At 40.6% G+C, this 27,996-nt stretch overlaps 1 protein-coding gene and 1 long non-coding RNA gene across 3 annotated transcripts; one reads left to right on the forward strand and one right to left on the reverse strand.

The window, feature by feature from the left end:
* On the reverse strand, positions 1-7,025 carry LOC120443348. The gene is made up of 3 exons (XR_005615374.1): positions 6,947-7,025; positions 5,626-5,762; positions 1-241 (listed from the first exon to the last, which is right to left on the reverse strand). It is a non-coding gene; the product is annotated as an uncharacterized LOC120443348 (long non-coding RNA).
* On the forward strand, positions 6,873-27,615 carry sptlc3 (serine palmitoyltransferase, long chain base subunit 3). Of its 2 annotated transcripts, none has more exons than XM_031737563.2 (12): positions 6,873-7,116; positions 10,440-10,631; positions 11,357-11,511; positions 12,828-12,976; positions 16,298-16,422; positions 17,624-17,717; positions 19,620-19,725; positions 21,002-21,221; positions 23,483-23,609; positions 25,429-25,564; positions 26,626-26,755; positions 26,841-27,615. In XM_031737563.2, exons 1-12 carry the CDS (start codon positions 7,015-7,017, stop codon positions 26,952-26,954), a joined length of 1,650 nt encoding a protein of 549 aa, XP_031593423.1. In that variant the 5' UTR covers positions 6,873-7,014; the 3' UTR covers positions 26,955-27,615. The 2 variants fall into 2 exon arrangements, with proteins under 2 accessions (XP_031593423.1, XP_039477766.1); XM_039621832.1 differs by lacking the exon at positions 6,873-7,116 and adding an exon at positions 7,599-7,686.
* Positions 27,616-27,996: the final 381 nt, after the last annotated feature.

The raw sequence follows: 27,996 nt of genomic DNA on the forward strand, positions 1-27,996 counted from the left end.
AAGCTTAGAAAACAACAATTGTGCTCTCAGTCAGAAAGCCATCTATATAAATACGTGCTAGTTCAAACACGTGAAAATGCACATCGATTGTGGAGACAGTTTTCACGCTAAACTCTCTATAGGCTAGTTTGGAGTGGAAACAATGGTTACGTTGCATGAGTTGCGCATTCGATCAGGAGAAGAGCAGCAGAAACAAAAGTCCTGCTGGATGTCAGAACAGAATACTGTCGTCGAAGGCAATCTGTAAGGAAAAAACACAGTTTATGACTGTAAATTGTTGGATGGACTAAATGAAATAATTCAGAACTAGAGTTCACTTCTTATCAGGCTAGATTTTGAGGTTTTGCTCAATATGAAACACGGTAAAAACAAAGTTAACAATCTAGTTAACAAGCATACATTTGCAGCTGCAAAGGTGGCCCTTCCAGCTGACATTGGACACAATGTGAGCAACATTAATGGCAAGTAAACAAACCAAACCTCTTGAAAACAGTTTATAGCACTCTATATAATTTATGCAAGTTTTTGGTGAAGTAATAGGGCTTATGGTGATATTACGTCTACAATATAAAATTTCCTTTAAACTGTGACTGAATATAGATTTACCTAACAACGTTTCAACGTGTTAACAGAGGACTTAATTGGAGGCACTCGTGGAGCCACAAATTTCAGACTTTGTTCATTTATTTAAGGTTAATTCAGTGTGTGGAAGCTCCATCGGTACGTAGTTTGAATTGTTCATAACAGCCAAACGTTAAAAAGGTCTACTCTCCTCTGTTCATTTCTATTGTTTTGAAATTGCTTCATTAATTTTTCTTTCTATAACAGCATGTGCTGTGTGTTGTGCTGCTGATTCAATCAGCTTTTTTCTTGCAAAAGAATAACTGATTAAACTGTTATATAGTTGCTCTGTTTGGACACTAAAACCACAAACAGAAGTATAATGACTAACATGTGAGGCTGAGCTACCACTTCCCTCCACATATCCTCATTTACTCCTTTTTCTTGACAGCCCAGCTCCTATAAACTCCTTCCTTTTTACAGCGAGAAAATGGCTGTCTGTGCCACTGTGTGTCTCATCACAGGAGACAACATTTTTTCGACGTTATCCTGAACGCAGCAAACTCCCATCTATCCTCCTGGACACGTTTTGCCGAGTTTGACAATGACTTCAGAATGGCCTAGTGTGGGAGGAGAAATCATCTGTTATTCGGCCCACGACGGTCCATACATCAGCTGCCCTGGAGTGGAGCTCGCTTCCAGGAGGCCCTCCCTTTTTTGTGCCTATCCAGCTACCTATCTGAACGGCCAACTGACAACATCAAGGAGATTTAGAGCAGAGTCTCAGTGGGCCTGGTCTGAACAATCCCAGTAGATGGGAAACAGTAATTACAGCTAGAAGGCTCACTGAGAGTCTGGAGCCTTGCAGAGATTCAGTGTCATAAGGCCAATAGATTCCTGGGTACCTGGAACAAATGATTGCTTCAGCTGTCAGAGCAGAAAAAGAGCTACAGATTTGAGCAAATTTGACTTCAGAGGAGGTGATTTAGTGGTTTAGCTGTCTGCTTAGTGCCATAATTCTACCCAGATGGGAACATTAAGACTTTACGCTGACATTATTACTTGTGTATGAGTTATTTAAGATTAATAACACTTCAGAAGAGCCAATTTAACTTCACAAAATGCTTAGCTACCTATATTATTCTTAAAGCATATTTTAAATTCTCTCATGGTGTTAATAATCTGTGTTTAAGATCACTGCAATAAACTCGTGTGGTGTAGACCAAGATGAGACAATAGGGAAACAATAGGCACATAAATACATGACATACCCTGAGAAGATAGTTTCTCAAGCCCTTTAGTGACTCATTCGCAATATCTGCAGGATTTAATTAGGGTCAACACAGACAATAAAGTGCCACCCTGACCTACAGAGGCCCAGAAATTTACAGCAGGGTCCACACAGCCCCTGGTGGTGTCTGTAGCATTATCTATTTCTAAATCTTCCTGCTTCATATTCTCCACCATCTCCCTGTTTCACTCGACAACTCTGTCATTCTCCCTCTCTGTCATTCTGCCGCTCTCTTTTACTCTAACCTTTCAAGCCACAATCTCACTTTCTCCCACTCTCTCTATAAATATCTGTCTCTGAGACAGTCTTTTTCCCCACTTCTCCCGCTAGCTTCTGAAGAGAACAGGGGAATCTTCCATCCCCTGTGGATCTGAACACCCACTCAAGGTTAGGAGTACTGCAGATGCAGGAGCTAACAGATCAGGCTTTTAACCGTCACACAGAACTTAAGACATTTGTACAGTCCATTGCATTAATAGCCCTCACTGCCAAGTACTAACTCACTTATCTACCAAACAAACAAAAAGCCAAAAAAACCATAGCTGGATTAAATTCTTTAATTTTTCATTCTGTTCCTGCTTTCCCCAAAATAATACAGCAGAAACACAATTAAACTTGTACATCCCATTTTGCTGAGTGAAAGCACAGTTTGTATTCTTACCCCTGCAAAGCAAAAGCAACAACATCTTCCTTTTATGCATCAAAGTTTTGTCATTTTCTCATTTCTCTTGGTGGTTTAAAAGGATTGATTTCTTTTGATCTGATGATCTGTACCTCCTAGCTAACTCAAAGAAAAACACAAAAACACTTAAGACTTATAAGGAGTCACCCTGAGAAAAGAGTGATTGCATTGTTTTCTCTAATGAATCATTCAAACTATGCAATATTCTTAATTACATCTGAAGCCATCCATCCATCCAAACTGTCATTGGGCAAGAGGCGGTACACCCTGGACAGGTCACCAGTCTGTCACAGGGATAATGTATGTGATAATTATGTAATATTTCAAACAGAGAGCATTACTTGTTTCTGTCTGGTCCATATCTATAAACTACTCTAGTTTATTCGAAGGTTCTATGTGTGAGTTTCTACTTAACTGATGGCATCATCTAACAACGCACACTTGAAAAAGCAGCTCATTTGCACTTTTTTGATTTATATTGGGATTGTTACTAAGAGTGGTAGGATATGGCAACGCCCCAACTGGAAAAACCAGCCAAGACTGATCACACCTCTACTGCCGTTCCAACATCCACATCTAAGGAATTGGAGCTTATTCTGTTTGTTAGTCTCACACGATGTGAATGTCTACAGTAGTGCTTAAATTTAAAATGTAGCATAGCACATAGATACAATTTCAATATTCAACAATTAATGATTTTTCTTTCTTAATTCTCTCTGATGTGGGTAATGGGGTCAGCCAGGCCTGACGAAGAAATTACATGATTTAATGGCACCCCAGGGGAAGTTTAAATATAGCTCTGCATTACAACTAGCCTCCGACGGCACAGCAGGACATCAGTTCATCCATAAACAAGTGTCCAAAGCCTGGATGGGCTCGGCTTTAAGTATTACTGTGAGCAAATATTGCATGATAGGGATGACGTGCTCATCTGCTGATGTAAACACATTTGCTCATTCATTTCATTATAGGGAAAACATGGGTGTGGGTGAAGGAAAGTGAAGGCTCTGTGTGTGGCTGTGCATGTTATGGTGCTGTTACTGCACTGCCACAAGGTGGCAGGACAACACACATCTGCTCCACATGGAAAATCTTTATTAGTGTGTTCATCCTTGTTCTTCTTTCACAAGAGTCACACAGGAATAAATGAGGAAAAATTTAATTAGTTAAGCTAGTAACCCAGTGAATGAAGGTTTATTGAAAAACATGCAAGCAGAATAAATATGGATTAGCATTCATCATGTTTTTTTTTAAAGAAAAACCCATCTTATTTTACATTCATATGAAATCAGTGTGTACAAAAACCCACAGGCAGCTTATTCCCTGTATAGTGTCTCACCAATCATCTGTATTCATGTTAGAAAAACTCATTTGCTGAAGCTCAAAAATGGTTTAACCACCAAATCTTAATTAACAAAACACCAGTAATGCAATAACGTGGAATTGAGAGAAGAGACGTCAAGAAACAATGCTGTAAGAGACCTAAAACATCAATGGGGTATTTAACAGGACAGATTTCAAGTGACGAATTTAAGTCCAATCCTCAGTCACACCGCATAGCGTGGAAAATGCTCACTGAAGTGTAAAATTCAGTTCTCCCTGTGGAAATTAGTCTAATGCTGTGATCCTCCTTAAAGACTGATCACCTTTAGTTAAACTCAGAGTGACAGCATGCTCAAGTGCAAGCTGAAATACATCTAAAAGTTCAGTGCTGGAAACTTCAAACTGTAAATCGTATTTGCCTAAATGTGTGAACTGATTGAAAAATTGATAAATAATAATATTTGCAAACCCAAAAGGAACAATACTTTCCAGATTGACGTAGCTAATGAAGCTTGACAGATGTAGGTTACATCTGGTCCCATTGGTAAAAAGCAATCCTCCATTTAAGACTCTGAGCTAAGCTAAGAGGAGGTGAGAGCTGCGGATACCTTTAATTTACTCAGCCTGCTGAACGCTACCCTCCATTCAATCATTCTCTCCGTAACGATTGGATGCAAGGCTGACTGGTCTGGCTTCATCACGTCCTTTTCTCTGCGCTTCACTCAAACTGCAATACCCACCGTCTCCCAGCACTCTTCTGTCAGCTTTCCTAGTTTACCCTCATGCAAGTGTCAGCCTGTGTTTACCCCTCCCTCCCTGACAGCGGTCTTGAGTTATTAGACAACACCAAACCTCATCAGTTAGTGTCATGAAAAGGCAGCTCTGAGATGATGGTGGATGACACATGTCATCCCATAGGGCTTTAGTGTTTTCAGCCAAAACATCACACAATGCATTCAAAGAAGATCTGATTCTAGCAGCTTTGCAATTTAAATGAAGACTTTAAGAAATCTAGACACACGTCAAACAGACAGTACAATTTCCGATTGCCCTGGGTTGGGAAAGGAAGAAATTATGTCTGTCAAATGAATGTGAACGCTATAGTCTCATATCTATAGTTATAAATGATTGGTGTTTAAATGACATGAAAATGAAAAGTATCAGATGGTGCAAAATGCCCCATATTGCAGTTCAAACACTGCCAGCAGAAGAGCCAGAAAGAAAGAAAGCAGCTAGTGTACAACAGACACTCTTATCCAAAACACTTCCTAGCATAATGTTCAGACATGCACTTGCATTCCAAACTACAAGTTCCTCTTAACACTATCACTTGGATGGTCTGGTTCACATATTCAGCTTGTGAACACCCACTGAGACAAACTCTCCAGAAGAGCACGCCAAGGAAAAAAACCCTCATTATATCTCTCATCACATTTACTGCCACAGCACCTCCCATAATCTGATTTACAATGCACAGAAAACTTAAGTCCGCCACAAGACCACTGTGTAGGTGCTGACCTTTCACCAACAAACAATCACTTTGTGTTTGCCCAAAAGGGAAAATCTCAAAAATGCAGGCAGACACCAAACTGTCAGCAGCCCGCATGCAGCAGTACGTTTACGAGGCTGTTTTGATTTGGCTTATGCCAGCAACAGTGTGTCTGATTTATGACGCCTTGGTAGATCATCAACTACCAAATCTAACTGCGGTGACCGAAAATTGTCGCACACTTTTCAGCTCTCTGTGTTCTGCAAACTTAATACTTACTCTGTGACAGTAGTCCAACAAGCACAAGTTCAAGCTCGGGTATGAGGAAGAATGGCGCCTCGATGATCCTTGAGTCAGATTGAGACAGTTTATCAGCTTGAGATGGACCTGAACCGGTCTTCTCACCTGTGAATGCACTGAGAAAAAAACCCATGTTGACTATCATATATTCTATTTTGAGCTGTTTTGTGTCAAAATAATACAGTTTGGTACTGAATTGTGCAATGTTGATAGAAAACCTAAAAGTAATGAGTAATGTGTTTAGCATGATTGTGAATTTTATTACTATTATTACACTGTAATCAGATTAATGTAGGCAATAAAGCTGCTAATGATAAAAGTTGTTAAGCAATGCTAGTACACCACACATTCAAATGTAAGATAAAGCTAATGACGTCTGCAAACTGGACACAAGATATAAAAATTGCTTTTCTACACTCTAATCATGTGTTATTTCATTGTCTGGTGTAGCTGAATGACTACCACCGTAAACCTTTATTAATATTTATTCTTACACAGCTATCTCAGTGTCAAAATGCTATATTGCAGTAAAAGCACTGTTTTTAAAAGCTTGTTAATCTAAAAGTCTGATTAAACTTAGCAAAATATGAGTTAAGCATCAAAAGCAAAGGATAAGTACTTGATATGAATATCAACGCTGATAGCTATGCTGTATTATCAGTTATATTTCTGGATTTTATTGATGATGATGCTGCATTAAGGTGTCATAAGTAGGTGGGGTTCATTTCAAGTAGATTATTTTGTTGTAAAACAATGTTAGACAACTAATGAACAGGTTACCATATGTAGACTATTCATCTGCCATGTAACGAGTAACTAATAATGCAGTAAATGAAGAGTGCAAATATTAGAGTATATATTAAGTTAAGAACTTATCCAACTGAGAATGGCAGTGGCTGCTGGAGCTTGTCCCAGATTACCAGTACAGGTTACCAGTCCACCACAATGCTTAGCTAGTATTCTATTATTAGGCTCCATTAAATGTAAATACTCAAATTACTGGAACTCTAATCACTAACACAGCCTGAGTAAATGTGCTTTACTTTCCAATTATTTTTTTAATAAAAATAATATTTTAAGAATTAAACCAGATGTATAGCGTTCATTTTATAATGGAGCCATATACAACAAGCGGAAGTTTGGTTTTTTTTTATTCAAAATAAAGGAGAAGTCGTCTTGTTTAAACAAAATCGAAACAGTAAGTAATCGGAAGCGTGACTTTGTTTTGGAGAAGCTGTGAGTACAAGCTGAAACGTTTCAAAAGAGGCTTAACCGGCGCAAGAGAGAAGGAGGAAGTCACCTTTGGAAGTTGGGCACAGCACACCGGTTATACCTGTCAGTCAGACCTGAGCCCGTGCTTTCAGGAACATGGCAACAACTGCTGCTGACGGCAACCTAAAACCATACTTGAGAAAGAATGGAGTGAAATGCGAACATATCGGGAAAAACGGCTATCATAACCACAAGGAGGTATGTCTGTTTGTTTGTGAGCGGAATGTATTTATGAAAATAATTTGTTTTATTTCGTGCCCTCTGTGTGTGACTGCCGGCTTTATAGCAGTGGCAAGAATTTTAACACACAACAGTTAAATAACACAGGAAGTTTGCTTTTATTTTGAGCTCTTCTTTACTAAACAAGACAAATATGACGTCGGCATGTTTTGTAAGTGTTCACCTACTTAAAAAAAAAAGTATCACACCAGTACAAAAGTTAGGCAACACCCACAATTGCAACAGCATAACTGTCATTGCGATTGTAATATGCCATACGAGTTTTATAATGTGCCAGTGCTTAGTTTACAATCGATTTCAACTGTAAAATATCGACAGCAGGATGATGAGTGCTGTTTAGTTCCCCTACATATAACAATGGACAATGTAAAGAGCAATAATAATGCAATACCCCGCCCTGAAACCTCTTTTGAGTCAAAGGAGATTTTCTTTGCCTTCAGGCCGACATGTGAGCCAAGTGAAGTTAGGCTAGTGTTTGTTTTAAAATGCATTTGTCTGTTATGTAGGATGCTGGTTGGTGAGTCACTGGTGAGTGAGATGTAGCTGATTTATCTGAGCCAACTACATGAAGGTTCAAGCAATGTCCATATTACTTAAAAGTTGAATAATTGAAAACATGGACAGTCTTAACTGCCTTACAAGTTAAGTTTATATAACCCTACATGCAAACAATCTATGTCGCAGCATATTTTGCTAAATTGACTGTATACAGTCTACAAGGTATGGCTTAGCATAACTTTTGTGGTTGCTAGTTTTTTTTGTAGCTATTTCCAGTACTGCCTACCTATTTAGTCACTGTCTTAAGGGTTCTTCGCACTTCTGAAAATGTTTCTGTTAAAATAGCGTAAAAGAATTTAAAAAATGTTTTTAGCTTGACATAGCCAAGATGCTACAGCTACCATAAGCAAACATGGCTGCCTGAAGTGAAATATCTGTGCTGTGCTTGTGGTGTAGTGGGTTAGCTGTCAGCCATATTTCTTCATCAAGGCCTCTGTGCTGGTTTTACAACGTAAAACAAGACTTTCTGGTTGCCTTTTGCCCTTCAAAAACCCCAGTGACACACGCACATGTGCACCGATTATGCTTGTTCTTGTTAGTTATTAAGAATGCTAGTTCATGCATTTATTACTTCTAGGCTGGACTACTCTAATTCGTTATTATGTACAGCAGGATATCATGAAGGAAGATTACTAACAGGGACTAGAAGGAAAGAGCATATTTCACCTATACTGGCTTCTTTTTGTTGGCTCCCTGTTAAATCCAGAATCAAATTTAACATCCTTCTCGTCACGTACATACATCTTGATTAATCACTCGCCATCTTATCTTAATGACCTTATAGTATCAACCCAACAGAGCACTTAGTTCTCAGACTGCAGGTTTACTTGTGGTTCCTAGAGTATTTATTTAAAAGTAGAATGGGAGGAGCAGCCTTTAGATTTCAGGCCCCTCTTCTGTGGAACCCGCTCCCGTTTGGATTCAGGAGACAGACACCATATCTACTTTTAAGATTAGGCTTAAAACTTTCCTTTTTGGTAAAACTTATAGGGCTGGATCAGGTGACCCTGACTTCTCATGTAGTTACACTGCAATAGGTTTAGGATGATGGAGGATTCCCATCATGCACTGATGTGCACAGAGTTTCTTTTTCATTCACCTTTTTCACTCACTATGTGTTTATACCCATCTCTGCATTTAATCATTAGTTATTATTAATCTCTGGCTCTCTTCAACAGTGTGTCTTTTGAAGGACAAAGAAACCTGGTTCTGCCTGAGGTTTCTTCCTGCTAAAGGGGAGTTTTTCCTTCCCACTATCCCAAAGCGCTTGCTAAAAGGGGGTCACATATTGTTGGGGGTTTCGCTGGTTTTTTTTCTGTATTATTGTAGGGTCTTTACCTTACAATATAAAGTGCCTTCAGGCAACTGCTGTTGTGATTTGGCACTATATAAATAAAATTGAATTGAATACAAACACAAAGTGAAGGAGAAGTAATCCTTCTTCTTCCAGCTGCTCCCTTTGGGGGTCTCATCAGGCCTTCACTACGTCTATAAACCTCCTTTGTGGTCCTTACTCTTTTCCTCTTGCCTGGCAGCTCCAAATTCAACATAATTTGTCCAGTGTTTCTACTGTCTCTAATCTGCACATGTCCAAACCATCTTAACCTTGCTTCTCATGTCCAAACTGCTCAACCTGAGCTGCCTCCCTGATATACTCATTTCTAATCTTGTCCATTGAAAATCAATGAAAATCCTAACATCTTCAACTCTGCCACCTCCAGCTCGGTGTCCTGTCTTTTTGTTACCCATATGGAAAAGAAAAAGAAAAAACTTGCATCAGATTTGACCTACTTCATACAGTGAAGCATATAAGGCTTATATGATTTACTCATGAAAGTGGCCACTTTCATATATTGTTTTAGTAAGTATCCAAAACATACAAGTTTCATTTATATGATTTTTCAAGGGATCTTATATCTGTTTTCACTCTTGTATGCTTTTCATACAAGTTTCACACAAGACAGATACAAACTTTATAAGATTTATATATATCTTTTCCATATGGGTAGTGCCACCATCTCCAAACCATACATCACAGGAGTTTTCACTACTATCTTGTAAACCTTTCCTTCAACTCATGCTGCTTTCTTCCTGCCACAAAGCAGCACGAGAAGTGCTTCAATATGCGCATATGTCACTAATATGCAAATATATGTAATGAGGCACAATCAAATTATCTACTGAATACCTTTGGTATGACGTATGTACGGCATTGCTTTGTTCTTTCACGATTTTGCTGACAAACATGTCCACAGAGTAAAGCAGCATTACATTGGTAAACAGTAGTTAGGCCAAAGTTATTAAACCAAAATGTATAAAGTGAATATTATCTATTTAAAATGTATTTTTCATAACAAAAACATTTACGATATTTATCCGTGTGACTCCAGTTTTAGGCATAGATTCGACGGTCAGCTGCCAGAACTCTTTTTGTGAAGTAAAAACATATTACATGTAGTATATAATATTATAACAATAGTTACAGTATTAGAACAAATTCAGAAAAATCTATTTTTGTCCAGTTATCATTTCTGTGGATGATCTTGCAGAGTTTTTTTGTAATAATAGGCCTAGTCTACATGTTACTGATGACTAGGCCACAGTCTCTCTGTTTTTCAGGTTAATTGGCACGTTAACTACAAACCCTTTATTTGAACTCAAAGTGTGTGTCTGTGTTCTTGTGTAGAATGTAAGACAGCTTATGTGGGCTTTTTGTTGTATAGAAAAATGGTCAGGGGACCGGCGTTGCCTCCAGACGCCACAAGCATGAGCCCTTTGAGCAGGCTCCCATGTATGTCGCTGTGCTAACATACCTGGGCTTTGGCATTGTCACCCTGTTTGGCTACCTCAGAGACTTCCTCAGAGCTGTGGGTTTGGAGAAGTGCAACATTGCCCAGGAAAGAGAGAAACAGAAGGTAGGTTATACATGCAAACAGTACAAACAGGCATATTGTAGGGTCTCACACAAAATGCAGACACAAATACCCATGCAGACAGTTGGAGTAGAGTAACATGCATGTGGTGTCAGTACGTTTTGTTTTCCTCTAATTATGTCAATTTCTTTCCTTAAACTCTCCCTCTGTTTTCATCCTCTGTGTTCCTCTACACAGTAACGTTGCCATGAGTGAGGCAGGACACCGCAGAGAATATCCGTTGAAGATCTAATTAAATCTCAGGGGATTCAAGCGCCTTCTTTGTTACTGTGCTTCAGATTTTAGATAAGGCCTTGGCATTGCCACATCGGAGCCTTTGTGTTGCCACAGATTTGATTTTCCAAATCCAGAAATTAGAGTTAGGATGTTTGTTGTAGTCAGATTTGTTTTTGTCTAGGCCTTATTAAAAAGGTAATACCCTTTAAGAAAAATCTGAAGCAGTGTCCTGTCGTTAGTTCTGTGACTATTTCTGTTGGCAGAAACTCAAAAAGAAATAACCAGTGAGTTGTGCCCTGTTTTTTGACAGGAGTCGCTTTATATGACATACGGGCATACCATAAAGTCTCACATAATCTTGTTAAATACTCAAACATTGGACACTTGATCAATGAAGAGTTCTTGGACTAGAATGAAAACATAAAAACACAAAAATGCTTGATCCCAGTACCAGTTATTAAATGAATCCTGCTTATGCTTTTCCCCCTTAGGATTTTGTCCCACTTTATCAAGATTTTGAGAACTTTTATACTCGAAACCTGTACATGAGGGTACGAGACAACTGGAACCGCCCCATATGCAGCCTACCAGGACCTGTCTTCGACCTGATGGAAAGGGTATCTGATGACTACAACTGGACATTCAGGTACTGCAATCGAGTGATCTATGATAGACATACTGTAAATAGCATAAACAGTATCATGGAGGAGGTGAATCATTACGATCACTCACAGATAATGTGAAAAACATGGTGTCCTGTTAAAAGCACACGTCAAGGTCTGAGATACATGGACAGGTGTGAAGAACTGAGTTAGTTTAGTAGGGGCCAAATTGTTATGGCCAGTCGACTGGGTTGGAGCACCTCCAAAACGACAAGGCTTGTGAGCTGTCCCCCACTGGGTTTTGGGTAATTTGCTGGAAAAAATCTGAAAGGATGTGGTGCATCCTAGCACCAGATACCACAGGGCATCCGCCAAGGTCTTGTAGAGTCCATAGCTCAGTGGGGTGGACTTTTTTTGGGCAGCACACAAAAGACTAAAAGCATGCTGGTTTAAAGTGTTTTGGCTTGTCAGTGTATACCACTCACCTTAAAAATGCTTAAAACTCGCCAGTCTTTTTGCACAAAATCATCTCTCTTCTGAGGGTAAAGAGTGGGCATCCCAGATTTAACTAGCTTGGTAACCCCTATAAGGTGTCTGCAAAGGTGGAAACATGGTTATTTGTCATCAGTAAAGATATGCCACTCCAAAGAATCTGGGTCATAGTTGATATTCCTCTTTGCTACAGAACAGGGTTGGAGAAATATAGTATGGAAAAGAGTATGAAGGGAGCCACAGGGTAGAAATATGACATTATGAGTGTGACGTAAACGTGGATTACATATTGAAACATGTTTAATGTGACTAGAAAAAGTAGAGACGTGGTACTGTGGTGCATAGTTTAGATTGGTCCCGTAGCGGTATAAAGGTTTGCGCGAAGTTTGAGAAGAAGTAGGTCAGATGACAAAAAGGAAAAATTCTTTTTAGATAGTTTTAGACTCAGATTATCTCTGATAGGGATGCGCACTCTTGAACTTGTGTGATGTTTACCTGAACTTGCTTTAGTGTCTGAAATGATTACACTCAGCTCTTCCAACAGTTCCCAGTGTACACACACAATCCTACATTTTATAGTGAAGCATAATCTCTTAATTAACACTAAAAATGTTTTATGTACAATACATAACTACTACTGCTTTTGCATCCAGTCAGTGCCACTGTTGTCTTCAAAACATTTTCTATAATTCTATTTCCCATTAGCAGACTCCTATCAATAGAATAAGTGGAGTTTTTGATTAGCAAATAACATATTTAATTGAATATGCTATTTAAAAATTTGATATGTAATTAATTCACTGGGCATGTGTATGAATCAGGAAAAAACAGACAAACTAATTGAGTCCTGATGTTTGTGCACTTGCAGGTTTACCGGGAAGACAATACACGATGTTATCAACATGGGCTCGTACAACTACCTTGGCTTTGCTGAGAACAATGCTGATTTCCTGAAAACTGTGGCAGATAAAGTGCGCCAGTATGGGGTTGGGGTTTGCAGCACAAGACAGGAAATAGGTGAGTTTGTGGTTAAGATTCTGTTGTAAAGATAAAAAAAAAAAACATATTGCCACTTTGCTTTGTGTCACTTCTCTCTTTGAGCTGGTTTCGCAAGGGCAGTTGATTTGATTTAGGAAAAAATAGTCCACCATACAACAAAAACATAACAGCTATATGGTAGTGTTTATTACCCTCACATAACCTTTATGTGCCTCTATTTTAAAAAGTTATCTGTCAGGCCTTGTTGACGCTGAATGGTCAGAGTATCAAACTGAAAATGAAACTCGTCACCGTCATTTTTTAGGTTTCCTGCATACGGCGTGCACATTTAAATATCTGCCAGTGGCTTCAGTGTTGTATGAATTATTCATCTTTTACTAAATTATATAGCATTTGGGCATATGTTGAGATCATTATATATTGGTCCAAAGTGAGAAGCTGGGGGGCTACAGTCTTGTGGATCCTAACATTATAAAGCACTCTTGACATTAAAAACCTATATGCACATGCATGTGAAGGCAGTGTTATAACAGCAAGGATCAGAAAGTAAATCGGATCTGTGGCTTCTGATGAAAGTCCTTTGAACTTCATTCTGGATTTTATGGTGTTTAAGTGTCTATGTGGATGTAATATTATAGAATTGCAATGGTGCAGCGAGGAAATCAAATGATTGGCCATCAATTGGGTGTTTCTTCACCAAAGCCCCGCTGATACATTTTACAGAGCTTGAGGAACAGGCGACGCAGAAAAGTGTTTCTCTCTCTCGGTTTGCGTTGTGACACTTCAGAGGCCAATGTGCTATTTCTGCAGAGAGCAGGCTAGCAGTAGGTTAGCTGACATGCAAGCTCAGATCAAGCGGAGTCACTGAGCGTTGCAGGATATCAGCTATTTGACAAGAGGAGAGAAAATCAGACGAACTTAAGGACATGTGATTGTTAGTTATGCGTATGTTTGGCAGAGCAAGTATGACTACAAGCTGAAGCCCCCCGCACACACACACACACACACACCCAGATGGTGTGGAGTGTGCACATACACACTTCACGCCATCTATTATTCATCTATGTGATTTATTTATATGTTTATTTCCCTTTCAAAATTCAACTCTTTTAGCCTGGGTTTCTAATGCGTGTTTTAGCTGGCTCACCAGGAAGCTTAAGGAATAACAAGCATTCTTCCCATGAGACATTATTGTGCATAAATTATTAAAGATCCCAGCGTCTCTGTTGCACTAGTGATGCCATCACCGACACAGCAGTTTTTACCGTTGACATGCGGAAAATCTTCAAAGTCAAATTGTCAGGATTGCTTTTGACTGAATTGTCAGCAATTTAGAAAAAATACAAAAAATTTAATTAAAAAAACATTTAGACATGTAATTCTTTTTTTTTATATTTCACTCTTGTCAGTCATTGACATCAGTAATTTAATTTCATCTCATCTCGCCTCTCACATTTTCCATTATTAACTAATCTTAGAAAATGCAGTTAAACACTTAGGTCAACTTCCAGTTCCGAACATTTAAATAAAAATGACTCACAATATGTTTGGAGCCCACACAGGGAGTGTTTTTCTTTTTTCATTATCAAAAAGGCATTTAGAACTAGACACAAAGGGCACTGAAAGCACACCCTGTGAATAAACACCCATGTCAAACATTCATAGAGTTACCTTAATGGGCAGCTCATTGGCACTGCTTTTCTTGTAATCATTAATAGATAATAATGTCAAACATTCAGATGCATAAAAATATACTGGGTGCAGTTACCAAACACAAGGTAGTAAAAATTCTGGTATTAGTATACTAGTGTAATAGGGCTGTTGTGCAGCTTTATATATTAAAACATGCTACACTAACTTTATAATAGTCCGCTGACTCAAGGTTAGTGTCAGAAATGATTAACCTTTGTTATTTTGTCTTTTTTCTTGTCCTTAAAAAAGCCTCGGTCATATGGTTCCCAATAAAAGCAACAGATTTAACTATGAGAACTATTAGATTTGCAGCACAGTCTTCACTGTGGCTGCCCTTCTCATCAACCAGCTTTGATGGCACAAAGGTGACCATGGTAACTCAGAGGAACAGTGACCAATTTTTAAAAGGTGTAGGTTTTATTTTAAGCAAAGTGATCAGGCTCCATCCCAACTGTCTTATCTGAAGAGTATCGGGACCTAAAGTGGCCTTCTGAGGTTAACATATCAATAAGAAGTCATGGCACGCTTAAAAAGCCACAGCTCAGTAAAATGTTCTATTAAGAGAGCAAATGCCAATGCAGCCTGATTTTTAAAAAAAGAAGAAGAAGAAGAAGACGCTGCACATGCCGGCAGGGCCTGTGAGCCTGAGTGGTTGAGGAAATGTATGAATCGATTTTGGCGTAAGGCCTGATGGAAAGCAGTGAATGGGAATCGCCATAAAGACAGAACTGCTTCTCTGCGTTATGTTTTTTTTATACACATAACTCAATAACCATTTCTCCAGTCCTTCCTGAAACATCCAGGCTGTTTGAAGCTCGCTCTCTGTGGTTACTGACTGTTATTGATTAGTGTCCCACGTGTGTGCAATTAATGCCCCATTTTTTAAATGTTAATGCAGTAGTGATATATTGTATTATCTAAGCACTCGTTAGAAATTTGCTTTACAAAGTAGCTTTAATTCAGTGTGCAATACCTGGTAACTACAACGCAGTATTACAGTGAGCACAGATGCACTGAAATGTTGTAATGTTTTTGTGCTGTAAAGACTACAACATCGTCCCGACACTGCAGAGATAAAATACAGTGTACGTGCACCTTTTATTGCCCACCTCTCTCCCCATAGCTCACAATTATAACAGCAATTCTTCTGTTTATCAGATAAGCACAAGGGCAGGTACCTGAAAATCCCACTTTATTGCACAAAATTGAAAAAATGCCACATCAGGTGACAGATTGCAATCTGATCAATTTTCCAAATGAATTCTGGTCCCCACCTGTCACATAGGGTTATCACCACCTGAGCTGGCTCAGACCTAAAATGTACAACAGAACCATTTCAGTCCTCGCCAGACCTCCCTTAATATTACCTGGGATGAAATACGGCAGTTGAACTAAATTACAAATTTACCCCATCTTGAATCTTTATAAATCTCCTCAGATCCCCAGACAGCAAGAGGCGCTGATGCTGATCTAGGCGTTTGCTTCTGGGTCTCTTACTTTTTTATCAGGAGACATTCATCTCTGACAAACCTTGTGATTGGGTGACAAAGACCGGCAAAGCCTAGAGACTAAAGGATTACCAGACGTGCCAACAGGTACAGTGATGTTGTCGGGGTGAGTCATCTTTTTCTGATTTCTGTCATATAGGTAACCTGAGCATCCATGAAGAGCTGGAACAACTTGTGGCCAATTTCCTTGGAGTCGAGTCCGCTATGACTTATGGGATGGGTTTTGCCACCAACTCAATGAATATTCCAGCACTTGTGGGCAAGGTATGTGAGATTTTATACACTCAGCATTATACAGAAAATCTTTGCAAGTGTAATTTTCAAAATGCAGCAGATATCAGTCTGGATTATTTCCCTTCTGTGGTATTGTCTCAATTAATGAACAGTCAAATAAACTTAACTGCAAACAGTCTGACCCACAGCTGCTAATTAAAATCATAATTACACACTACAGTAGCCAGAAGGATGAGGATCTGGGCATACATAGCTGCTTTCAGTCAGATATACAAGGAAGGGCAGATTTTGTTAAGAGCACTCCTCAAGGGTGGGATTACCCATCCTCTGGCCTCTTGGTGCACCAGAGTGGCTGATGCAGAGGCCTGTGGGTTACCAGGGGCAACACACAGCATGAATATCTGTGATTGGACTGGACAGGAGGAAGAGGAGGTTGACTGTTTAAGTGATGAGAACAGGGTCGTTTATGCAGCTCAAGAGGTGTAGCAGCCCCTTAGGCTGCAGCCCCCACAGTAACCCTGCAAAGGCTGGAGGTCAACCCTCACTGCCAGCTCTATCCTACAGGGACAGGCTGTGCCAGGACAGGCCTTGCTGTGCAGGCAGACCAACATTAGAGTGACAGCTGCTGGTAAACCAGGGACCAGGCTGGCTGGACCCCAGGCCAAACTGAGCAGATCTGTCACTGAGACAGTGTCAACATAGCCTCTACAAGACTCATTCAGACTAATGAAGTCAAATGCTTAGAGCTTTTGCCGTATATATATGCTAATGCACCAGAGAGAATTTCAGTGGAACAACTGAATTAATTTGCATACTGATTTTTTTTAAGGAACATGGAGTACTGTACTGTCGGTTATGAAAATTGCAATGCGTCTGTGGGTCAGAACTTCATCAGACATCAAAGAAGTAAAAACCTGCTAACGTGCAGTGCATACAACTTATTTTTGCACAGAGAACCAGACCTATGATTGAGGCCTGGATCAAGGGGCAGGGGAAGAGGTGTGAACTACCTTTATTTAGTCACACATTCTTCAGCTAGAAAGAAAAGATCAATGGATCAAGTTTTACCTTTTTATCAGTAATGAAAAATTTATGTCATATACCCTATTTAATGTGTTTGCAGAGGCATTTTGAGCATTAGATTAGAAATTTTTGATTGACTATTACCCCGAAAGCACAAAGCATACCTTGTGAAATTTAAATAAAGTCTTTTCTCTTTGCTGTTCTCCAGGGTTGTTTGATACTAAGCGATGAGCTCAATCACACTTCTCTCATCTTGGGAGCCAGACTGTCAGGAGCAACCATCCGAGTGTTCAAACACAACAGTGAGTCCAATCACCTAGTACATAAATAGTCCATGCATCATAGTACAAAACAACACCTTTTTTTTTATTCTTACATTTAACCACCATGCATTCTGTGCCTTTTTGTCATCAAACTGAGTGTTGAGAAAGTTTCAGTTACTGTTTGCAGCCACTTCTGCTCACAGTATCAGGTGTTTTCTGCACCTAATTGTATACTGGTGCTGCTGTGAGAAGCAGGTTCCTGTTTTTTGTGTGGTACAGGATTTGCCTTAGGAAAGACCTACATTCTGTGTTTAATGCAATAGGTTCGGTTTGAAATCACGCTTATGTTTTATTCAGCAGCAGCAGCCGTGAAGCAATAGTGAAGTTGTTTGAGGGGTTTTTTTAAACAAAACATCATCTTTACTTAAACTTTTTGTTCTCTGGTATATTGTCAAGAGGAAAAATATCAAGCGTGGATGGTGCAACGTCCATTGCTCGCGTTAGATACATCCCTGTCCTTTCAGCAGACAGCACAAATGAGGCAGTCCTCTGGCAGCAAATCTTTCCTGACAGGTACAAGCAGAGTCAGTTATGGGTCCTCAAAGCAGATCCCAGAGGCCTGTCTAAAGGCAAAGAGCCCTCAGGCACCTGAGCTGCTGACCCCTCCCTGCCACTAATCCTCCTGCGCTAGGCACTCAGAAACTCTTTTATTTCTAATATTTGCATAGAGGGTTATGCCAGACAATTTAGCCACAACAAAAGATTTATGAACAACTCCAATGCTTGTATTTTTTTGTAATGATACTTATTGGTGCAAGCACTCTCTAAAATCTCTCGAGGATTATTTTTAGCAGAGATGGAATTCATACTTTAGAGCAGACAAACTGGTTTGTCCGGCAGATTTGTCATACATGTGCGGGAGAATTACCACGTTGTTTAGTTATAATGCACAGACAGCAGTCCTACTCTTTCGAATAATCAAATGTATTTATGTTTTATTTATTAAGCCAGTAGCGTGTGTGTACCCCGAAGGTGAGAGCACAGATAAGATAACGTGGAATCATTTTATGGATCGAAGCTGAAGATAACCATCCTCAGTCATACAGTATCTCATATCACGCTGTGGCTTATCTTATATCAGTGTTTCACTGTGAAATAATCTTTTGCTCACTCTTGACTGTGCAGAGAGAAAGCCACAGTGAATTCCTTTTTTTCATTTCTGCTTTCCTCAGCCGAGACATTGTTCTGCTAAGCCTCGGGAAGGAATTTTAGCAGCGGAGCATCTGTTGCCTCTTAAGTGAACCTGTTTTTGTTTTGAAGTAGGAGCATCAATCATCTATGACAGATTATTAGCCACGACAGCTTTCCTCACTCCTCAGCAGGAAATGGTTGGATTGCAGTCATACTTTGAATAACATGCTTTCATAACAACTGGAGCTGTTTAATACTGCCATCTGCTGGTATGCAGCAAAGGATCATTAGTGTTGTCATCACTGACTCTCAGTCAACAGGAAATGTTTTTGCCAAGTCAAATTTTTTGTAACAAAAACAATGCAGATATGCAGATTGCACGTCATCGCTCAGGCTTAGCCACATATTTGACCTAGTTAGATATCTCAGGTGTTTGTAAGCATCATAGTGCAAAGGTATTTCCGGTGTGTTGTTTGTGAAAGGTGTCTTTGGCAAATAAAGTAGCGTCTTGTGTAATCTGTGAACTACCTACTCCAGTGGAAATGATTTCTTCCCACTCTCAGGTTTGCGTTGATGTCGGTGTTCCGCACAAGCTATAGCACTGGAGTTTTATCCTGTATGCTGTGCCATAACACATATCCAAACTAGGATTGCCGACATACTTTTTTTTATTGTTCGGGTCTGTCTTCTTTTGCTGTGTCTCTTCCGCTTATTCTCCCTTATGTGATGTTTTGTGTGCACATATGTCAGACATGCAGAGTCTGGAGAAGATGCTAAAAGAAGCAGTTTGCTCAGGACAGCCTCGGACCCACAGACCCTGGAAAAAGATTCTCATCGTGGTGGAAGGCATCTACAGGTCAGCCGTCATTACACCTCACACACATTATAATATAGCTGCTTTCACAGACATATGTTTTGGGTCTCTTGTATCAGTCTTTCTAACTATGAGCTTCCAGGTGGTCTATCGAAAGGTTTTGCACAGCCCCATTTGAGTAGAAATTTTAATTTATAACCTGAGGTGATCCTGTGCTTAGCCGTCCCTGTTATGGTCTCTTTTTCAATCGCTTCCTTTTCTGCGCTCTTGAATAATAGATTGTCTGCGTGTGTGCAAGCGTATGCAAGTGCATGGGTGTGTGTGTGTGCATGTGGTCGGGTACCATTTGATTACCGTAGAAAGGAGAAAGGTATTGTGTGCCTCTCCCGCCAGTGAGCTATCCTGAGTCTTAGTGACCCTCTCCATCTGCTCATTAGCTCCAAATCAAGGCCAAATGGAGCCATAGAGATTGACTTGGCTACACCCCCAGCTCCAACTGTTTATCATGGCCATTTTCTGTTCTCCTTTCTTCCCTCTTTTTGCCCTCAGCTGCACTTGCATTTTATTCCTCCTAAAGTAAAATATGATGCCGTGAAGATTACTTGTTTTATGTCAATTTTTTTTCATCAAAAAAGAAGAAAGCCTTAAACGTGGCCATCAGTTGGTCTTAATATAATGTAATTAGTCCCACAACAATCCTGGTACTTTGAAAGACAACCTAATTGCAAATCATCAGACTGTCTTTGTCAGACAGTAATGTCTAAGACATGAGAATGAAAATGCCTTTCAGCAAAGCACAAAAAGAACTAATGCTCCGTCTATCACCTCCCAGCAACATCAAAAGGCTTGGATAAAGAGTAAGCATACTTTAGCTATATCCCGAGTCTGCCTTTGATGTCCACATCGGTCCTGGTGAAACCCTGTCTTATGTCATTTGGGCTGCAGACGTTCTCAGCCATAGCAACCAGAGCAGGTCTGGGATTGCTCCATTCCCCAGCCGTATAATCACTCATGCTGTCTATTTGTAGCCTTAAAAGGTTTGCATCTGAGGGGAGGAAGAAATGTAAGAAAGGTGGGAGTAAAGTGAAAGAGGCCAGCAGGAAAGATTCTTGGAAGACTGTGGCGTGTCAGATTATATAATATGCATTTGTAGAAGCAGAGATGCTCTGCTGTGGATATGGTTGGTTCGGGGTCAGAGTCTTTCCTTTTAAAGTTAATCACTTTAACAGTTTGGTTTGTAATTTCTTAAATGTGTGTGTCCATGTTGATCCCTTTTTAAACGTATGCTTTGTGTGTGTGTGCGATTCTTTGCCAATAGCATGGAGGGTTCAGTGGTGCGACTGCCTGAAGTCATCGCTCTGAAGAAGAAATATAAAGCGTACCTGTACCTGGATGAAGCCCACAGCATCGGAGCAGTGGGCCAAACAGGGAGGGGTGTGACCGAGCTGTTTAATGTGAACACGGCTGATGTGGACGTGATGATGGGGACTTTTACAAAGAGCTTCGGGGCATCTGGAGGCTATATCGCAGGGAAAAAGGTTACTACAAATTTACTCTCATCTGATCAGTGCTTCTCAGTATTCGTGTATTTATATTACATACAAGGGACCAAATAAGCAGTCATGGTCCTGAGTTCTGCTTCCCAATGCATATAAGCTTTCCAGGACACTCCAGACTTGACACTTTTCTGACCTTTTTAGGGAGACTGGACAGATAAGACTCTATCGTCAACACGGCAGTGATGTTGTTACATTTATCAGCCTCCCCGGCTTTCTCAGAAGAATACGATCCATCATCGCTGTTTTCATTTCCCTCCGCATCGCCAGTTCATAGCAATCTTGTGAAAGGCAAGAACTGCCGCAGACCTGTTGCTTTATAGAAGAATTAAAAATGAAAATAAAACTCCTTGGACAAAATAGGGTCGTGACACAATTTTTTAAGAAAATAAGCTGATTGGATTAATCGCACTGAAACAATCCCAACAGCCTTGGGTGAATTAGCATCACAGAAAATCAAATAAATGAGCCGGCTTTTTAAATCCTGACATGGTTTAAATAACCTGACAAGCATTGTGTAACACAATTAACCCTTCTGGCTCCGGAGCAGGTTTAAACATCACACAAGAGTATTTTCAAATATTTAGATTTTGAAATGTAAATTTTTATGATGCATGTTATATTCTGCGCCAGGGCTGTTTATTAAAAATGTATGGAAGTCAATTATACTCCCTCTCTCTTAGCCCTCACATGTCCCACAAATGTTCCCCAGGCTGCGTCTCTGGGCACTTTTTTTTCTTTTCTTTTTTTTTACTCCATTAAATAGTACACTTTGGTACATAACCACACCAGTTTTGTGGCAGTTGATTAGAAAGCAACAACGGAAACGACCATGTTGTTTAAATTAGGTATTCAGAGAGGGACCCTTCCTTCTTTCTCCTTCAGTTTCCCCCAGCCCTGCTCTGCCATAATAAGAAGGTAAAGCTGGCAGAGGGCCAGCCCCTTCTTGTGGCAGGCATCAGAACTGCGCTCCAGATTTAACAGGATGACTTTTAACAAGCATGATAATGTTTGAAGTATGAACACTCTTCCTGGTGTGACAGCTGGCTGCAGTAAAGTCCTAAAGGAAAAAAGGCAGGAAAAGAGAGAGAACCTTTAGATTTGACGTATTTGTTGTTGTGGTGAAATACCCCAAGTCCTACATTAACTGGATTTGGGTTGACCAACAAAAGACTGTGCAGATGTGCTCTGGAAAACAGTCATGTTATAGCTATTTTATGAGGGTACCAAAAATAAATACCCCAATAAATACACCCAGAGCTATTTCTATGTCACTGCAAACTTATATTTAGGAGTCTTTATTCATTAGGCCATCTCTGAAAATGTGGATGAGATTGAAATTAGGTTATTAAATAAATCTGTTGAAGTTCAAGTGGGCTTGCTGTTCTGGAAGCGCCTCTACTCTGGGGCTTTGTGAACACGTATTCCCACATCGGTGCTGTGGCCACCGTGCGGCTGAGGAAACCCTCTGAGCTGTCAGTCCGTGCCCCAAGCATGAGATGAATTTTGGACGTGTCCTCTTAAACGGTTTATCTTGGTTGCACCGTAATCCTGCAGGACCACAAAGCTGTGAAAATCTCCCGCCTTAAACGAAAACAGATGTCAGGTTGTTTCAGGGTTCTTATCCTACATTCAAGCACTTCCCCTGAAATCCTTTCCCCCTCGTGCGCTTGAGGAAGCCGCAGCCACCGCCCAGCAGGGACAGATGGTGGTGAGTGGAAGCGGTGGCCAGACAGCATCTCCGGCTTACGTGTCATCACCCCGCAACCCCGGCTTGCCACCGAGCAGCAGCCCATCACAGCTCCCCAACCTCAGGCCGCTTACACACATACGCTTTAGGGACCCGTGACCAAATCGGTTTCCTGAAATCCTCCTCTTCTCTTGTCAGCCACTAGCAGAATTAATCTCCTGCTGACATTTAGGAATAATGAGCACGACAGACCTCATTCTGGCTCATTTTGACTTTGGTTCTTTCTCACATTCATGTGTTGGCTTCCCCCACCCCAGAGTGGAGAGCAGGAAAGGATCCAGGGCTATTTTACAGTCAGTGCCAAGACAGTCACAGTGACAGAGAAATGACTTGAAGTATTTTAATTGCTTCTCAGGTGTTGACTATACATGAGCTCTCCCTAGTGGTGTTCGAATATACTGCAGGGTCACACAAGAGGTTCAGAGCTGTTGCTTTGTTTTCTGTGAATAGTTGTGCAGTTGTGCTTGCTCAGCGTTTGACTCCCATGTTGCAGGAGCTGGTGGACTACCTGCGGACACATTCTCACAGTGCAGTATACGCCACGGCCATGTCCCCTCCTGCCACTGAGCAGATAATACGTGCCATGAAGTGCATCATGGGAAAAGATGGAAGCACAGAGGGTAAGTATGGCGGCCCACTCCCACTAATGTCTTCTTTGTACGTATTTACTCATCACACGTTCTTTGCCCGTCTGGTTTATAAAAATTTCTACACCTTTATATAATTTTTATGGAAACGACAGCAAACGTAATCCAGAGGACACCACCGATGTTAACATTAGCAGTGGGACCTGCAGGGAAATGCAAACAGCTGCCTGGTCAGAAAATGTGGAAGCAATTACAGGGGTCTGCAGCGGTAAGGAGCAGGGAGACGTGCAGTCCCTGAGCACACGTGACCCTAACGTGGAGGAAATTATTTTCATGTGTGTGTTGCGGAGAACGCTGCTGCTCTGAAAAGTTGCTGCTCTAATGGCATCAGACACGAGGGCAGGGGAAGCGGTCGTTACCAGACCAGACGCGATACCACCGGGGCAATTCTCTCTGAGTTATTATTGCTGTACTCCTGGTAATGGAAGGAGTGCTAACGGGAGTAGCATTAGTGCATCTAGTGCCTAGTAAGTAATGACAGATTACACATTAGGGTTATACCAAATTTACAGTATTTACAGCATGCGCCATGAGGCAAAGCTAGGCAGCCGTGACAAACAAAATGAAACGCTTCTGTCATCACTTCAAGGACTAGACCCTGCTGCGTTGCGGTCGAGGTAGATGCTACAGTTTCTTGCTGAGATGAGTAACTTTTTCATCTGGCTCTGAAGCAGACATGCTTTGTATCTGACGTAGTCCAGTGAAATATCTGTTGTGGAAAAAAAAATTGCCTTAACCTGTCTTATAGAGGGGAGGGAAGGCAGTTTTTCTAAACATCAGTCCCAGTGTCCATCGAAAAAAAAGAAACAACAACTTTAAAATCTCACTGTGACAAGAAACCTAACAGAGCCCTTGAATATCTGTGTCATAAGTCTTTATTCCTCTTCCTCCAAGTCGTCCTCTGTCTTCTTCATCTTTTCCCTTTGATGTTGAATTTCACACAAGTCTGACAGACAGCAACGTCCACACGTTCTCGCCTGCTCGTACGATTCTTGTGTCTGGCAGCAGGTTTTTGACCTCCGTGCCCTCTATCTTAGCAGAGAGAAACAATTTACAAAATGGGGCCTGGGCTTTTTTGGCAGATGTCCGAATGTTATGTTTTTTTTCCCCCCCTTTCTCTCCCTCTCTCTCCTTCTCCCTCTTCTGAGATAAGGGGATTTAAAGTGCTCTCTTACATCCCTTTGAAAGAACTGCCAATCTGTTCCCAGGTAATCAGAGGGAAACAGAGCTGTGTTCCAAGGCCGGCCATGCCAAACTCTGCAGCAGCTACAGAGCAAGCGGGCTCCCCAGTGATTCGCATTGTTCGGGAACACAGAGGGTCAGCAGAACAAGCCGCCTCTGCTGCCTTTGATTTATTTTCTAGTGCAGTGAATTTATAGGAAATGCGTGTGATACTTAAGCATTATTCGTGTTCACTATATGTCACGGCTACATTCTCGTGGCAGCCCACAGTCACTAATTCCGCGCAAAATCCATCATATCCAATTTGCAAGACCCCCACTCTGGCAACATGCAAGCGCATATACCATTGCTGTCAGGCGGACAAAACTGAACCATCTGCTGCTGCAGCTGAGCTGTAATCATGAACAACTTCATAGAGGAGGCTGGAATGGCCCAGATGGAGGTGCAGGACTCAGAATGAGATGGCACTGCACAGGACTCACAGTACATTAGCTACTACTGACAGTTAATGTCCTTCCCTACAGGGCACGGTAGAAATATGGCGGGGAAATTCAGTGAAAAAAGGTGCTTTACTCATGTACATCTGCTGGTGTCCTTGTTTTAATTGGAGGAATGAGACGGATTCGCCAACTGGCAGAGAACGCCAAATACTTCAGATCCAGACTGAAGGAGATGGGCTTCATCATCTACGGCAATGATGACTCACCTGTGGTTCCAGTGCTGCTCTACATGCCAGCCAAAGTGGTGTAAGCACACAGAAACACTCATGAAAACACTTTTACAGAGCGAGATGATCAGGATGTTCCTTGTTCCTAGCTTCAGTATAGCATCACGTGCATCTTCTGATCAGCTCACCGTGTGCCTCCAAAGTTTCCATCAATCATTTGTGTAGTGTTATGATGTCTTTAACCTCTTAAGAGGCAACATCAGGTACTGATTTGGTATAACCCTAGACTCCCACTCGGGTATGTAATCAACTGTCCTTGATTATATGACAGTCAACATTAATATCCGCACAAATACAAATTCTGCTCAGTTATTGCCTTAATCAGATAGCATCATCATATAGCCTGTGATTTTAGATCGCTCTGCTATCGTGAGTATCAGTGTTTATTGTAATAAAGTTGAAATTTCACAGGTCCCCAAACCTTGTTTCAAAAAAAATAAATGAATTTTTTTCCAGAGCCAAAATATTTATTCCTATAACAACACTGAAGTCCGTTTATTAGCATTGAACATATTTCTGTAGATACTCATCACCATGTTTATATAAAATATACCAGGTCAGATTCATCAAACCATTTTCAGGACTCATTTTAAGGTTTTAACCTCTTCAAACTGTCCACGGTAAAGTGAGCCAGAGCAGGTTGGCTTTGTTAAAATGAACAGATTTGCTCTGAGGTCGTCAAAACAATTACTGCACCCTTTTTAATTTATGGTGCTTTGCAGAAATTATCACAAGCCTCGCAAACCACACGTCCCGACTGCATATTTAAACATTTGGAAAGGCTAGAAGGAACAACGTTCCTATGGATTTTAAATTTGATGAGGCATAGCACCAAAACATTTCCCATCGTAATGTGACTTGCGTGCTCATTTCGGTGAACTCGGAACTCGTAAATATGAGTTACACTGCTGTGTTATGTAGGTGCTGTAACAAATATAATGTGACAACATTATAACTGACCACATTCAGTCAGAAAAGGAGGATTCAAAAAAAGAAGAAGTAGAAAAAAAAGCCCTCGTGTTCCTAAAGCCATTTGTGTGCTGCGTGTTTAACCCGTTTCTCTTTTTTTATGCTGATCAGGGCTTTTGCGCGAGAAATGCTGGCGAGAAAAATCGGCGTAGTTGTGGTCGGCTTTCCAGCAACGCCGATCACAGAGGCCCGAGCTCGTTTCTGTGTATCTGCTGCACACACCAGGGATATGCTGAACCAGGTACAAACACACACAAGCATTTCCCACTTTGATACTTTGGATATATATGAAACATACATGCTCTGAGACTTTCCATTGTCCTCAGGTGCTCGATTGTATGAATGAGGTGGGAGATCTTCTCTGCCTGAAGTTCTCGCGGCGGAAATATTCCCCTCAGCCCGACCTGTGCGATGAGACAGACTTCGAGCTGGACAGCTGATATGACCTTTGACCCTTTGACTTCGCAGTGTCTAAACTGAGCAATCATAAGCACACAGTGAATTCATCAGACAGCAGGAGAAGGGCCAAATGTTTGGTAGCTGTTTGGGTTTTCTTTGTATTTTATGTGTGTTAAATCATAATGTTGGACTATGTATTAGTTCTTTTTTAAAAGACAAATGTTTTGAACTGTTGAAATGCAGTTTCTTTATGAATATATCTATATGTGAAATGAACGCACGAGCATCTTTTGGATTGGTGTAAATCTCAAGATTCTTGAGTTATTTATTCGTGGAAGAAAATCATATGTTGTTTTGTTCATCTTAGATGTTAACCTCTGCACTGACATCTGAGGGCATTTTTTTTTTAAAGATTAAAAGAGGGCTCACTTTTTTGCAGATTTTTTCTAATTACTTATGTCTATATTTAGACGTTGACAAGTTTTTATGGAAGCACTTTTTTGCTTCTCCTAAATTAATATTTGAAGTTTTTTAGAGGTGCCCATGGGAGTAATAGTTAGATACCTGTTTACTTATACTTTAAGAAACTGACAGATCTCCAAACTGCTGCTTCACTAAATTTTGAGGATTTTTTTATACCCATTGTTCCCAAATGCTGTGCACGAATGCCTTCCAAATAATAAATTCACCTTCCAGATGGCATGTTTTCTTTTATTTTTTTCCAAAGAGTCTTCCCTTTGTAACTTATATCCTGATGCATGAATGTTTACACTACTTGTGGCTGAACAGATCGAGCAAAAGGAAGATTTTGTGTTCCACGGTGAACTGTTTTTATAAAAGCGTCCCCAGTGAAACACCACTTTCATCTCCACAGTAAATGATAGCCTTTCTGTAAATAATAGATCATGCAGCAATTACTTCTTTGACATGCAGTTAAATCTCAACAGCCCGCGCGCAGAATAAAAAAGGTGTTATGGCTTGTTTTGTGGCGAGACTGCTCTTATTCACCACGTCTTAACAGCTTAATTGTTGATGTTTTAAAGACCTGCTGTTCCCTTTCACGCACAACACTGCGTTACAGTC

The sequence above is a fragment of the Oreochromis aureus genome, linkage group 13 (genome assembly GCF_013358895.1).
Source record: "Oreochromis aureus strain Israel breed Guangdong linkage group 13, ZZ_aureus, whole genome shotgun sequence".
NCBI classification, from domain to species: domain Eukaryota; kingdom Metazoa; phylum Chordata; class Actinopteri; order Cichliformes; family Cichlidae; genus Oreochromis; species Oreochromis aureus.

Bases quoted from the DNA above. Each gene is read 5' to 3' on its own strand.
- sptlc3 (XM_031737563.2), top strand. From the start codon at position 7,015: ATGGCAACAACTGCTGCTGACGGCAACCTAAAACCATACTTGAGAAAG. The intron at 21,222-23,482 runs GTTACTACAAAT...CCCATGTTGCAG, and splicing joins GCTATATCGCAGGGAAAAAG to GAGCTGGTGGACTACCTGCG. The intron at 26,756-26,840 runs GTACAAACACAC...CATTGTCCTCAG, and splicing joins CCAGGGATATGCTGAACCAG to GTGCTCGATTGTATGAATGA.